General features: G+C 35.4%; 1 protein-coding gene across 8 annotated transcripts in view; it reads left to right on the forward strand.

The window, feature by feature from the left end:
* Positions 1 to 15,279, forward strand: part of Slc10a7 (solute carrier family 10 member 7) — a 241,857-nt gene that overhangs the window by 13,172 nt on the left and 213,406 nt on the right. For 5 of the 8 annotated variants that reach the window (XM_013160396.3, XM_013160398.3, XM_063260808.1 and 2 more), the window contains exons 3-4: positions 9,028 to 9,164; positions 13,132 to 13,207. In XM_013160396.3, the coding sequence (XP_013015850.1) occupies positions 9,028 to 9,164; positions 13,132 to 13,207 (213 nt within the window). The remainder of the gene's footprint in view (positions 1 to 9,027; positions 9,165 to 13,131; positions 13,208 to 15,279) is intronic. The other 3 variants (XR_010051476.1, XM_063260811.1, XM_063260810.1) reach the window with 1 other exon arrangement.

A 15,279-nucleotide genomic window follows, 5' to 3' on the forward strand; every position in this document is an offset into this window, starting at 1 on the left:
TGTATTCATTTATGTATGTTGTACCATCCCTGCATCCCTGGTATGAGTCCTACTTGGTTATGGTGTGTAATCTTCTTGATAATTTGATGCATTCTGTTTGTAGTTTCTTATTGAAGACTTTTGGATCTATGATCATCAGAGAGATTGGCTTGTAATTTTCTTTTTTGGGTGGATTCTTTTCTGGTTTTGGAGTCAGGATAATACTTGCTTCCAGGGATGATTTTGGAAGTACTGGCTCCATTTCAATTTATTTAAACAGTTTCAGCATTAGTAGCATTAGTTCTTCTTTAAATTTCTTGTGAAATTCAACACTATATCTGTCATGGACATGGGCTTTTCTTTGTTGGAAAATTTTTAATTACTTTTCAATTTCATTGGCAGTATTGACAATTTTTATGTCATCGTGACGTAGTTTTGGCAATTTGATTATGTCTAGGAATCTGTCCATTTCTTCTGTGTTTTCCATCTTATTAGAGTACAGCTTCTCATAGGAGGTATAGATGAGTTTCTGGATTTCTGTAGGATCTGTTTGTGATTTCCCTTTTTTCATTCCTAATTACTTGAATTGTGTTTTTTTCTTTCCTCCTTTTGGTTAGCTGATGGTTTATCAGTTTTATTTAATATTTCAAACAACCAGCATTTCAATTCATCGATTCTTTGTTTTGTTTTCTGAGTCTCAATTGCATTAATTTTGCTCTTATTTTCACATTTTCCTCCCTTGTAAAAGCTTTGGGTTTGATTTGTTCTTCTTCTTCTTTTTTTTTTTTTTACAGTATCAGGAATCGAACTCACGACTACCTGCTTGCAAGGCAGGTGCTTATGCCGCTGAGCTAAATTCCCAGCCCCTTGATTTGTTCTTATTTTTCTAAACGTTTTAAATTTAATATTAGGTTGTTTATTGGAGCTCATTCTGTTTTTCTGATGAGTTCATCTCTAAATTTCCCTTGTACTACTGCTTTCATTGTGTCCCGTAAGTTCCAGTGTGTTCTGTTAGCATTGTTTATGTATACTGTTTATGTATACTGTTTGTATATTGTTTATGTATACTGTTTAATTTCATCTTTAATTTCCTAAGTGACCCGTTGGTTGTTCAGATGGATGTTGTTTAATTTCCATGCTTATATAGTTTTTGTGGTTTTTTTTTCATTGATTTCCTGTTTCATTGTGCTGTGGTCAGATGGTATGCGTACAATGATTTAAATTCCTCTACATTTCCCTATGCATGTTTTTTTTAGCTAATATGTGGTCTGTTTTGGATAATATCTCATGCAGTTGAGAAGAATGTGTGCTCTGATGTTTTGGGGTGGAACACTTTGTAGACATCTACCAGGTCCTTTTGATCACAGTGTTGGTTTAATTCTGATATTTTTTGTTAATTTTTGTCTGGTTGATGTGTCTATTTGTGAGTGTGGAGTATTGAGGTCCCCTACAACAATTGTGTTAGTGCTAATTTATTTATTTATTTTTTTAGGTCTGTTAATATTTGTTTTAAGGGTGCCAGGGATTTAACTCAGTGACATAAACTCCTGCCTGGCAAGCGCAAGGTTCTGAGTTGATCTCTGGTACAAAAAAAAGTCTAAAAAAATTTGTTTTATGTAGTTTGGTGCACTGATGTTTGGTGCATATCTATTTATAATTTTTATCTCTTCTTCTTGGAGTTTTCCCTTAAGTATATAGTGACCTTCTTTGTCTATTGATCAGTTTTGACTTAAAGTTTACATTGTCTGCAAATAGAATAGCTACTCTTGCTTTTTTCTGGGTTTCTGTAGCATGGAGAATTGTTTTCCATCCTTTGACTTTTAGTCTATGAATTTCTTTTTGAGTTAAATGTGTTTCTTGAATTCAGCACATTGTTGGATCTTGTTTCTTGATCCATTCTGCCAGTCTATTTCTTTTGATTGGTGTGTTGAGACCACTTACATTGATAGTTACAATTGATCCATATTGGTTTATCTTTTTTGTGCTATTTTCCTCTTGTCTGTTTCCTGTCTTTCTCTTCTGTTTAGCTGCTTACCCTGATTGGTTGCTTCTTTCCATGGTATTTGTTGTTTGAGGTGTTCATTGTCTCCTAATATATCCTTCAGAGCATTCTATAGAGCTGGTTTGTTGGTCATAAATTTCTTCAGTTGTTCTTCCTCATGGAAGTATCTGTATTTCTCCATTGATTTTGAAAGTTAGTTTGTGGAGTACATCAATCTCTATTGAAGATTGTTTTGTTTTAGTGCTTGAAATATTTCACTGCAAGCACCCGTTGATTTGAGGGTTTGTGTTGAGAAGTGTGCTGTGATTCTGATGGGTTTTCCTTTATAGGTGATTTGTTTCCTTTCTCTAGTAGCTTTTAATATCCTGTTCTTGTGCTGATTATTGGAATCTTGATTATTATGTGCCTGGTATAGATTTATTTTGGTTATGGCTAATTGGAGTTCTGTATGCTTCATTTATTTGCATCTCAAAATCTTTATCCATGTTTGGGAAGGTTTCTGCCATTATTTTTGTGAAGAGTGGTTTTTTTGTTTTGTTTTGTTTTGTTTTTATGTCTTTTGCACTGCAGCTTTCTCACTGACTCCAGTCAAGCTTATGTTGTTCTTTATTTCATCTTGCAGTGGTTGGATTGATTTTTTCATGATCTCTTGTTATTTTTAAGATACTTTTCTTTTTATGGTTGCTAGCTACAGCCCTGTCTTCTAGATCTGATATTCTATTCTCACTTTCATTCAATCTGTTGCATGTACTCTCGGTGGAGTTTCTAATCTCCTGGACTTCTGTTTGTATCTGTTTCATGGATTCTATTTCTTTCCTTTGTTTGGCTTTCACACGTCCCATTGTTTTCCTGAACTTGTTTTTTGTTTCCTATATCGGCTTTAATGTCATTCATTTTGATCATCATTTCCTTTTGTACCTTACAGATTATTTTTGCTATAGCCTTTTCCATTTATTTTTCCACATCTGTTGCTATCATTTCAGGAAGTTCCATTGGTTGACTTCTGATTTCCTCTATGTTATTGTGGTCTGGGTTTTCTTTAGTGGGCTGGAGATATGGGGTTTCTTTTCTAGTTTTTGTATTTTGTTTTCTGTGCTGATGTTTATAAGTTTCTTATGATAACTTTATCCATAGTATCAAGGCTTCTCTAGGAAATGACTATTCCCTTCAGTGGAATGGTTTTACCTGTTGTAAGTGGGAGAGATTAAGAGGGATAAGTGGCAAGATAGAGAGGTGAGTGAGGTCCTATACAGTAGGAGCAAGGCTGGGGGGCATAGGATGATCGCCTAAGTTTTGGGAAACTGGAGGACAGAAGAAAGAGGAAGCAGAGGAGTATTGAAATTATTCAGGCAGAAAAGAGACAATGTTTATTCACCCAGAAGTCTAAAGTCAAGCAAGATAGTTGATGAAAGAGAATTAGAAGACAACCAGAAGAAAACATAAAAGAAGGTTGTAAATCTAAGTCATTAAAGAAAGAGAAAAGAAACAGAGAGAGAGAAAGACTAAAACAGAAAATAGAAATAACCCTAAAAGTACAAAAAAGATCTCAACTAGATTGAAAAAGGAAAACTGATCCAACAAACGTAGAAGAATAAATGTAGTAAAATTCTTCTAGTGTTCACGGTTCTGTGGTAGGTCCAAGTCTGATCTCAGAAATGTGTCTCGTACTCCAGCCAATTTTGCAGTGGGATTTGTGCTGGGTATAGGGCTCATCTTGGCCTGCAGATTTGAGAGCTGGGGTTAGCATTTTGTTGCTGAGTTTACATATATGTGAAAGGAAAGTATGGTAGTTCCACCTGCCCCCTTCTGTTCTATCTGTCTATGTGCCAAAGCACAGCACGGGTTCATCTGACTTACCAACTGCTGGTGTGTGTGTCCACGCATGGGTCTTGGGAGGTCCCTGCCTGGGGCAGTCCACCTGCATGCATCCTACCGCAGCTGCTGTTGCCATGGGTGCCTTGCTGGGTCCCTGCCTGATTTGTAGTTTTTAAAATACTTGTTGAAATAATTTCTGAAATTTTGTCATATTGAAGGTCACAGTTTAAATTTGTTTTACACTTAGCTAACTTCAAACATACAGTTTCAGAGTATTTGTCATTTTGCAGGCTGTGACAGGACCAATTCACTTATAGAAACACCTATTAAGTATATCTGGCTACAAGGCACCATGCTTGGTGCTCAAAATAGAAACAAAGATGAGCAAGAGGCTCAGGGCCTGAAAAAGAATTTTTCTTTATTTCCCATACAGACTACAATTTTTAAAAACTTACTAGCTGAAAAGTAAATACAGCAAATTCTAACATTTAAACTCATGCTGCTTGTTTCAAGTCCAAAGCTATGAGACTGACTCTCAGAAAGGGAATTAGATAAAGGTCAAATAAGGACTACAAGAAAATTCGGCACATAATGAATATGTTTCTACATCCCAGGCGGAGCTCTGGTTTTAAGCACTTCTTGATGTTCTCAGTGAGAATCTGATATAATCAGGACATGACATGGAGTGTATATATCTCAAGTTTATTTTAATGGATGATGACCTGTTTTGCAGATGAATAAACAACATGTAATACAGAGTCAACTTTTCAGTTATTCTTGGTGGCATTTATTTGAATATATGGCCCTAAATTCTCTATGGATTAATACTATTTTTTCCTTTCAGTTGTGGCCAGTGAGCCCAAATTATCCTCCTTATCTTTATAGTTGTAACAAGATACAGAAAGTGTGTGAGTTTTGTGACAGTCTTGAAAATCTTTCTGAGAAGCCCTTCATATCTACTATCTCTGTTAAGAGGATCCTTATGGCCCAACATGGTAGGCCAATATGAGTCGTTTTGCTGGGTCTTCTTCTCCTTCTTTTTCATGTTCATCTTCTTCTTTTTTAAATTTTATTTTAAAGAGAAACGAAAAATCATGAAGCCAATAAAACTAAAAATCCATAATAGCAATAACAAAACAATAATAGCTCTATAGGTTTTCGAAACAAGATAATGGGAATTTAATAATGGTTGGTATTTGGATATTGTTATCATCAAAATAGTTGCTCAGATTATCAAATACAGGAATAAAACAAAACAGTAAAATGGAACAAAACATTAGATTTCAAAAGCAAGACAGGAGGAAATCCCCCAAGGTTGCCATAATAGACACTGCCATCCTCCAGACAGATGCCCAGGACACCAGCCCCAGGCCTGCAGAGTCAATCAAAGAGTACAAGCATCTGGCTCCTTCTTTCACTTCAGTTGCTGTCCTCTCCCCCCGAGTTCCTGTGACTCAGCCAGTTGCTCATGAGGTGGGGGAGGGAAAGGTGCTCTTCTGGTTTCCTAGCCTGCACACCCCACACTGCCTGGCTCAGGGGAAGGTGAGCTGAGTCTCTTCCCACTCCCCAGGGCAGACCCTGGCTCTGGGGCAGGTGTGGTTCGGCTTCTTGCTGAGTCTCTTTCTGCTGAGTTCTTTACTGTCCATTATTTCAGTGCATTGTCCGTTGTTCCTAACTGTGATTTATTAGATCAGGTAATATTTTCTAACTATGATTTTAAAACATTTTTTCTGATTATAAAAGTATTATTTGCTCATTATGGAAAGGTTAGAAAGGATGAAAATAACTAATATTAATATGCACAAAAAAGCTTTTAGTCCATTTTTACCTAAACATGTTTTATGCATATTTTTAAAATATTTACTTTTAAAAATAGAGTTATATGGGTATATACAATTGCAGGCATATGTATGTAAAATCTTACCCCATTTTTCCCACTTAACAGTATATAATAGTTTGTCATACAATTGAAAATTGTCTTCATTTATATTTTACAATATCTTGCTTTATTATTTTTATTTTTTATTTTTTGGTACCAGGGATCAAATTCACGACCTTGTGCTTGGCAGGGAGGCAATTATGCACTGAACTAAATCCCCAGCATAATATTTTACTTTGAAATAAGATAATTTGCATTTTGCTTCCTTTAATAAACATATAATTATTTTCACAAAGTTTAGAATCAGAAAGTACAAAAAGTATGTATGATGAAAGTCTTCCTTTCTTTACCTTTTTACCTTTTTACTTCTGTTCTCTGGAGACAACCAATGTTAACAATTTCTGTATGCATTTCCAAGGATAATGCTATGCAAAACATCTACATCTCTTCACAAATTGTAGTATTTTATATTGTTTGTTGTATAACATATTTTACTTAAGGGTATCATGTGGATTTTTTCATATAAATGCATAAATAACCCATTTTTTTCACATGCCAAATAGTATGTTGGTGTATGGATGTGTTGTGATATATTTCAATTCTACCAATGGACATTTAGATGATTTACAAGATTTCAATATCACAAACTAGTTTCAAAAAATAAATTCCTCGAACTAGAATTACTAGGTCAAATGATATTCGTAGTTGAAGCTATGATAGACATTCCAGATGCTAGAATATAGATCTTAAGTTTTGCCTTGCCTGGCCTTTGTTTTGCTTTGCTTTGCTTTCTTCTTTTTATTAATGGTGGTTAAGATCAAACCTCGGGCTATATCCCTCCAACCACACTGTGAATATTTCTTAAAGAATAAGCCTCTAGATTGTTCTCCATAGGTTATATCAGTTTACATTCCTGCTGGCAGAGTACAAGTAAAATCTCATATTCTTGGGTCCTCATCAACACAATTTCGAGTTTCCATCTTACCCCAGAAAGAATGTCCATCATCAAGAAATCAAGAAATAACAAATACTGGCAAAGCTGCAAGGATAAAGGAGCCCTTCTTTGTTGCTAGGACTGTAAACTAGTATAACCGCCATGGAAGTCAATATGGAGATTCCTCAAAACCAAAAACTAAAAATCCATTTGACCCAGTGATTCTCTTCTAGGTGTCTTCTCAAGAGAGGAAAAGATATCCATGCATGCTTATGTTTATAGCAGCAAAATTTATAGTGGTTAAATCTTGGAAGTGGCCTGTCTGTCCATCAGTAGATGAATGGATAAAGACAATACACAGTGGAGTACAATTGTGCCATAAAGAAGAATAAACACGAATGATTTGTAGGAAAATGAGTGCACTCTGAAACTGTTAAGTGAAATAAGTCAGACACACAAATTTTTAATAATTCTTAAATATTTTCCTGCTTTGAGCATTTACCTTACTTGCAGGTTTTTCTGTGCTATATTATGATACTGTGATGAACAATTCTGGGTATATATGTTTATAATCATCTACTTTTAACATAAACTTTGGAGTCCCCAAGAATAAATTATGTTATAATTTTTTACATATATTCCAAAATTACTTCAGAAAAGTTATGCCATTTGATATTCCTATCTGAAATGTGGGTATATACATGGTGGCTGACTTACTCCTATAATCCCAGCACTCTAGGAGGTTGAGGGAGCAGGACCACAAGTTCAGGCCCAACCTAGGCAATTTAGCAGACTTTGTGGGACTCTGTCAAAAATAAAAAAAAAAGAAAGAGTTTGGGATATGGCGCAGTGTAAAGGCTTTGTTTTAATTCCTAGAGGAAGAAAGAGGGGGTTTGAGGGAGAGGGAGTAGGTAGAGAGACAGAGGTGATTAGTTACTGTACTGTAGCTAATCATGTTACTATGACTTTTAAAAATGAAAATGATGATTACTCATTTTATATTTGCCAGGGACCTCTGTGTATTCTTAAATGAGATTTGGTTTCAAGACTGCTCAAGTTTTCTTCTGGGTACAACTTTAAGAATTCTGAGTCATTGTAGGATGGCTTTTTGTTTTTAAGATCTAATCTAAGGACCTTATGCTGGTTGTGGTAAGCCTGGTGTTTTTCAGTCATCCTACATTAGACTTAGATGGCCAGAAGTTCTTTCTGTGTTTGTAGAAACCTGTTATGACCAGAATAGAATTGCCTCATGTCTCTGGAAGGCGAATTTGACAGATCCCAGAAGGTGGTGATAGGTGAATGAGTCATATTAACTACTGTTTGTCAAACTGGTGAACTGTGGCTACAATCTCTGAGGCTGAGGATGTTTTGAGCATCTTTCTTATAGGTGAATTAGAGTTGTGTTTATAACCAGTGAGTTTCTGGCATCTTCAAATATATGTATTTTAGTGGTGACTTCTGTGTTTTAAGGGACTATACTTTTGGTTTCTAAATTTGTTTTGTTTCAGCTGATAACCACATGGCATACATTTATATGCAAATATAAGTTTATAGGTATTTGAACCCTGGAGGTTAAGCAATTACTGTTTTTTTCACTGCAAGAGTCCTATTCTATTTAATGTGCATTGTACCCCCTCTGCACCCTCCCTGGGATAGCAGTGTATGTAATGGAGGAAGCAGTCGTGGATGTGATGTTGTGTTAGCAATGGGCTTGATGCTGATTTCACCATGTCTTAGCTCTCAATGTCAATTTCTTCATCAGTAAATAGGGATAATAATAATATCTTCCTATCAGGGTTGTTTTGAGAGTTAATTGACATAACAGATGTAAAGTGATGAGCTTAGATGATGGCCTATAGCTGTCATTTAATAAATGTTAGCAAGGAATTGCATCAGGTAGACTGGGGGATCATTTTGAATTATAGACACATCGAGGGACCCATTTAAACATTATTATTTGTAGAATCAGTAATATCTTGCCAAATCAAGGACTTACAAATTTAGCATAATGAGAAAAGTATTTAATTTAAAAAGATATGTCCTGCTAAACATTTTTTAAAAGATTCATTTTCTAATGTACATGAACATTCATGTTTGTTTATAATGTCATAAGTTTTCAAACCTAAACTAGTGTAAAGGTAATTAGTTATGCCTCCTGGTCTAGAATTTTATAAGGTTGACTTATTAGCACTTATTGCATATTTGAAAGAAGTTAGAGTATTTCAAAAGTTGTGTATCAGAGTACCTTATAATGTCATGAGTACTTTTTCTTTTTAAAGTGTATTTCTTATGCATTTGTCTCTAAAGATTTTAACTATGAAAGAAGTGCAAAATTAAAAGCTTGTGATATTATTTTAGTGGTAATCTCTTTCCAGAAGTAGTTTTCTTACCTTTGCTTTGTATCCTTCATTTTTCCAGGAGCTGACCAGTGCTTTGGTGCATTTAAAACTGCATCTTTTTATTCAGATCTTTACACTTGCATTCTTCCCAGCAACAATATGGCTCTTTCTTCAGCTTTTATCACTCACATCCATCAATGAATGGCTTTTAAAAGGGTATGTTTAAACCTTTTGAAGAGCGTACTTTTAATGGGGCATTTCTAGTAACGTTACTGCTTCTATGGCAACTCTGTACAAAAAGGCTATGTGTGGTATCTTACAAGGAAATAAAAAGTCTTGTAACATTATTCTTGAACACTTCATTCAAAGGGCAATCAAAGAATTGTTTAACACAATCTTAAAATATACCTCTGTGCTTTCTCTTGTATTTAATTAAAATAAATCCTGCTAGTTTTTTTGTAAAAAATTTACTTTTTAACATAGGTCAACTTATATTTGATTATGGTGTCAACAATCAATAATCTTTGAACAGTTAGCTTATCTCATGAGAAATTTATTACTCTGAATTAGAGCATATTGTGTATTTGAAAGAAGTCTGGAATGTCTAGGATAAATCCTATTCTGGGAATTTTAAGAGTCAGGAGAAAAATAGAGATGATATAATATGTATGTGTGTGTATAATGTAGGCTGCCCATTGGATGCTTTAACTCTCCATTTTATATCTCAGCAAACATACAGAAAATGGCTACATGTAATATGTATTTTTTAAATGTCATATATTTTAAAGAAAATTACATATATGGAACAGATACTTTTTCACTTGCTTCATGTTATGTTCAATATAATAGTTGAATCAGCAGTATATTTTATTAGAATCTTTTCTTTCTTTAAAATGTTTTCATGTTTAATAAAATAATTTAATAATAAAAATGATTTGAAGGGATTTAAAACTAATCACATTGTAGCATTGTGGTATAACAGCTAAAACATTGATCTTCATACCCAAAGACTGAGTTCTGACCCTAACCCTAACATGCTGTATGACGCTGAACAAAGTTATTAATTCAATTTCTTCATCTTTAGGGAACTTCTAAACTACATAGACAGATAGATAGTAAATAACCTCAATAGGTGGCATATACATTGTCAAATGAATAGTATTATTCATTAAAAGATAAATGTTTCAGCAAAGATTGTGTACACCTAAAACTGAGGCATTAGTGGGAAACAAATATAAGAAGTTTCTTTAGGGCCAGCTCAGTAAAGGCCTGAACTATTTGGTTGAAGAGTTTGTCCTTGAACCTGTAGGTGAGGGAGGACACTTCAAATGCTGTCACAAAAGAGAAAAACGTGCTCAGAAGTGGTCATTCAGGAAGATTAATCTGATAGCATTGTGCCATCTTACTAGAAGAGTAGCACTTGTGATCTCTGTATGCTAACTGACGCAGGTATAAATTTCCCACCTTGGGATGTTACAGGAGTGCACACTTAGTCTGCTTCACTGAGGGAGAGCTTATTGCAGCTCATCAGCCCTTCCCCAGTGTGAAAGTACACACAGAGCAGACTGGAGATACTTGCACACTCCCACTTAATTCATGTTGGAGCAGAGCTGTTCTGAGCACAGCCGCCTTTGCCACCTTAGAGAGGGTGGGGATTGAGCCCCGTCAGCACATTGGCAGGTGTCTGGATTTAGGTGGAAAACACCTGAACAGGCATGGTGGCGGCAGTCAGGGTGAGGAATGGGAAGTTGGTGGTGACGACCAGTTAATTTGTGAGGAGCAAACGGAATCACATACAGTTAGTTTTATATTGTATCAGGTGAAAACTGGTTCCTTTGATAAATTCAGACAGGAAACTTTCTTTTAAAAAAATGTAGAAATTCATATATAAGAAATTTCTAAGTGAAGTCAGATATTCTTACTACGTGCAGAGACAACTGTGTTAACCCAAGAAATAGCAATTGGCTTGATTATGATAATCATTTCACAATGTATACATAAAACAACATGTCATATTTTATACCCCAAACAAATACAGTTTTAGTTTGTGAATTACACCTCTGTAAAGCTGAAGAAAAGAAAATATATGAATTTGATATTAGACCTGTTTAGTTTGAGGGGCCAGCCTAGGGAGCTACAAATTCATTGATAATAGTGCTAGAAATGAAAATTGGCAAGTAGTTTTAAAGATTGGTAAAAGATTGGTAGGTTTAAAGGACAAGAGGTAAGTCAGAATGCTGAGGTGAGATGTTAACCAAGAAGATAGAGTGTCCTGAGAATATAAGAGCACATACAGGGAAAAGGACTTCGGATTTGGTTATCTGGAGATCGCTGGTAGTTTAAGTTCAGGCTTCTTACCTAGTAGAAGGGGCAAAGAATCGGTTCTGGAGAATTAGAAGAGATTGAACTGTGGGGTCCTGGAGGAAGAGGACTTTTTAAAGAAGGTCAACCATGAGTTGCAGTTTAGTAGGACTGTTTCTTGAGGAGACAGCACTGCTACTTTTGTTGTTAGTTGTCTATATTTGCGTAATTAATCTGCTGGAAGGCAAGAATAATGTCTCATGCATTTTTTTATACTCTCATATAGTATCCTTCCCAAAGAAAACATACAGTTTTTTTATCAGATAGGGACAATTTGGTCTCATGGCATATAAAAAGGAAGAGGTCAGAAAAGGGAAAGATTGAATAAGCTACAAAACTTGAAAATACCTGCAACATTTGTGGCCAGGGAGATATAAAGCAGAGGCCAGAGGCGGAGGCCCAGAACACTCTTAGGCCCTCACAGCCAGATGAAAGTTTAACCAGGAGAGGTGGCTTTGTTAGTTTGGATAAATTACTTCGGATAAATTACTCTGAACTCCAGTTTTCGTCAAAGTGGGAACAGTAGTAGTATTTATTTAAAGTACTTGATGAGGAATAAATGAGAAAGGGTATAAAATGTCTAGAATGTCTTACAAATGGTAAATGCTCAGTATCAGTGATGGTGCTGGACCCTAAGGAAGGCTCAGAGACACTTCAGCTTTACTTAGGAAAATAGGGACCTGAAAAAATGAGAAAGCTGGGAACCGTGGCAACACTTGTAGTCCCTGCTAACTAGGAGACCAAGTCAGGAGAACTGTAACAGCCCAAGAGTTTTAGATCAGCCTGGGTAAATATGTAGACTGTATGTCCAAAAATAAAATAATAATAACAAAAGGTCATGTTGAATTGAGTAAGGTAGAAGTTGTAGAGACTTTTGTTATATTTTAATTGAAATGAAGATATTTTTGTTTTTATTTTTATTTGAGAGGCAATATAATTTTTAACAGTTTAAACAAAAACATTCTTATAAGAATAAGTAAAAATGATCTGCAATGATACCCACTCAGAATCTGTTGACATCAAATGCTCTTTTATTTTGTATATGAACTTTCCACCTCGCCTAGCTGTTTGCTCTCCCCAAAAGGATGTTCTATACAATTTCTCAGTAATATTTTTTTAAGTTTTAGTATTCATATTTGCTACTCATTTTCCTTTGCTTATCAGGCAGTTTATTTTGTATCATATACTAAAAGAGTAGTTTCATGATCTTGGTAATATAAACATTATTTATTATAAACCAGATTTTAAATAGATACTACATAGAATTTACTACAAAAATCAGAATAAGTGTATGGTTATGTCCTTTGTATTTCTATGATGACGTTACAACATGAAAATGTCTTTTATGAGATGCATATTTGAGAGTTGTTTTATAGAAAGAAATTGAAAAATGTAAGCTTATACTTTATTAAATGTTCTTGAGGTTTCGGTGTGATTAGAACTTTATTTTTGCCAAGAAGGCTTTTGACAGAAAGTATCAGGAGAAATTTTATTTTACCTGAAAATAACTTAAGATGAAATATACATACTAAATGATGTACTATTTTTGTTTATCTTTCAAGGACTGCACACACAATAATTTAGCTAAAAATAAATTCATCCCAGCCTGAGGAATGGAATGAGAGCGGAAAGCCTCTGCATCTGCCACGTATTTTAAGCCATGTTGCTTCACATAAAATTGTCTAAACTCAACAGGGAATGTACATCAATAAACACGTTCCTATTTTTATGTGTTCAGTTCTGCTGTTTTAGAATGAATGTAGTGGAAGCTATTTATAATTGGGGAACAATATTTACAGTTGGATTTTCTTTTATTTTTCAGTTTGCAGACAGTAGGTTGCATGCCTCCCCCTGTGTCTTCTGCAGTGATTTTAACCAAGGCAGTTGGTGGAAATGAGGTGAGTCTTGGGAGCTGACTTGATTTAAACATAAAAGCTTGCTGTGCTTTTGCTTTGTTCAAAACTGTGTTTTAGACTTAAGGGATTGTACACAGAGAATTCATAACTGCAGCAGCTTATGAAAGAAGAGACTGTATTCACTTATTAGGCTGATACTAAAATTGACAATGATGAGTAGAATTTAGGATTTCAGAAAGAAAAGCAGGGAGGATGAATGAAGTAGAGAGGATGATTTTGCCACCCCGGTGGGCAGTTGGGAGACAAAGGACAGAGGAACCAATGAAAGAAACTTCGTACAAGACTCACAGGCAGAGGACGTTCACTGTGGTCATTTCTTAGTTCCTGAAAAAATTCATAATGAGCTAAAATTGGTTGTAAACATTCTGAAAGTTAGATGACATAAAGGAAAAGTTGGGCCAGGTTTCTAAATCCCCAAAGAAATTATCCAACTACTAGGGGCCCCCAGCAAAAGAGTGATTATATATTGAAGAAGCAATTGTGCATTTCAGAAGCTATGGTGTTTATTGATGGTTCTTCTTTGGTTGAAAAGTGATGTGACTTTGTTTTGAGGAACTTTTCTTAGTAATAGGATGGATAGTCCACCTTTCCCCCCTTGTTTCTTTCATACAGAAAAGAATGCTCTGAAGGAAGACACAATGGCTCCCCATTTCAATTCTGTCCTAGGATGCTGCTATGTATCTATTTTAACTTTCATCCATGTTATTCTTTTCGAAACTGGGTATCATCTGTTACAGTCTTTTCTAAAGCAAATCCTGTTGAAATAATCCCATACATGCAGTAAATTGCAGACATTTCAAAGATTTATTGTTTTATACCCCATTTTGCCTTATTCTAACAGAACTGAAACTGGGTGATTTATAGGGAGCAGGGATGATTTCTTACAGTGTCAGGGGCCTGCATCTGGGGAGGTTCTTCTGGCGACATCACCCAGTAGCGGAGGCAGGGAGAAAACTAGAATCTGGGAGAGAGGGAGAGGTTGATCTTGCAGCCTCAAGCCCTTCAGTAATTGACATTAGTCCATTTTTGATAGTGGAACCCTGGTGACCTAAACACCTCCCTTTAGGCTCCACCTCCCACTGCTGTCACCTTAGAAATTCAGTTTCCAGCACATGAGTTTTGGGCCATCTGTTCATCTTCTGTTCTGCTTTGTGTTTTGAGATAGGGTTTTACATGTTGTGCAGGCTGGTCTCTAGCTCCTGAGCTTAGCTGACCCTCCTGCCTTAGACTCCCATGCAGGTGGCACTGTAGGTGTGTACCCTGTACGCAGCCTAGAAGACATATTCAAAACGTTTTCCGTGTCCTTTTGAGATTCCTCCTGCCCCTCTCAGTGCCCATCTTTCTCTGATAACCATGCCTCTAATTTCTGTCAATATAGATTAGTTTGTATTTTCAGAGCTTTTTGTAATAGACATACTTTGTGTGATGTTTTGTGCTTTTTTTTTTCTGCCTTCATTTACTCAGCACAATTCTTTTGAAATTTGTCTGTGCCTTAATCAGTAGCTCAGACCTTTTTATTGCTGAAAAGTAGTATTTTGTATGGATACCTACAAATTATTTATCCATTCAACTATTGATAGTCTTTTAAGAATATTGTAGAGTTTAACTATAAATACTTACGTACAAATTAGTAGACATATACTGTCTTTGCTCTTGAGAATACTTATAGGGGAAATGGCTGGATCATTTGGGAAATGTATGTTTTGGTATCTGTTGACTAAGGTATCTCTAGGTAGCTTTAATCTATAAATACCTTTTTTTTTTTTGTAACAGGAATTGAACTCAGAACCTCATGATTGTCAGGCAGGATGTGCTGCTGAGCTAAATCTTTGGCAATTATAAATAGCTTTTGAATTGGAAGATTTCTATTATAAAAGCATTCTTTACTTATCACAGGTCTATATTTAACTTTTAAGAAATATTCAAAGTAATTTCCAAAGTGGCTGTAGCATTTTACATTCTAGACAGTTGTGAATAAGAGTTTCGATGCTCTACATCCTGGGTAACACTTGTCATTGTCAATCTTTTTAATTTTTGTCATTCCACTATGTATG

This window comes from Cavia porcellus, unplaced genomic scaffold (assembly GCF_034190915.1).
Source record: "Cavia porcellus strain 051 isolate PalLab524CR breed Dunkin Hartley unplaced genomic scaffold, mCavPor4.1 scaffold_14, whole genome shotgun sequence".
NCBI classification, from domain to species: domain Eukaryota; kingdom Metazoa; phylum Chordata; class Mammalia; order Rodentia; family Caviidae; genus Cavia; species Cavia porcellus.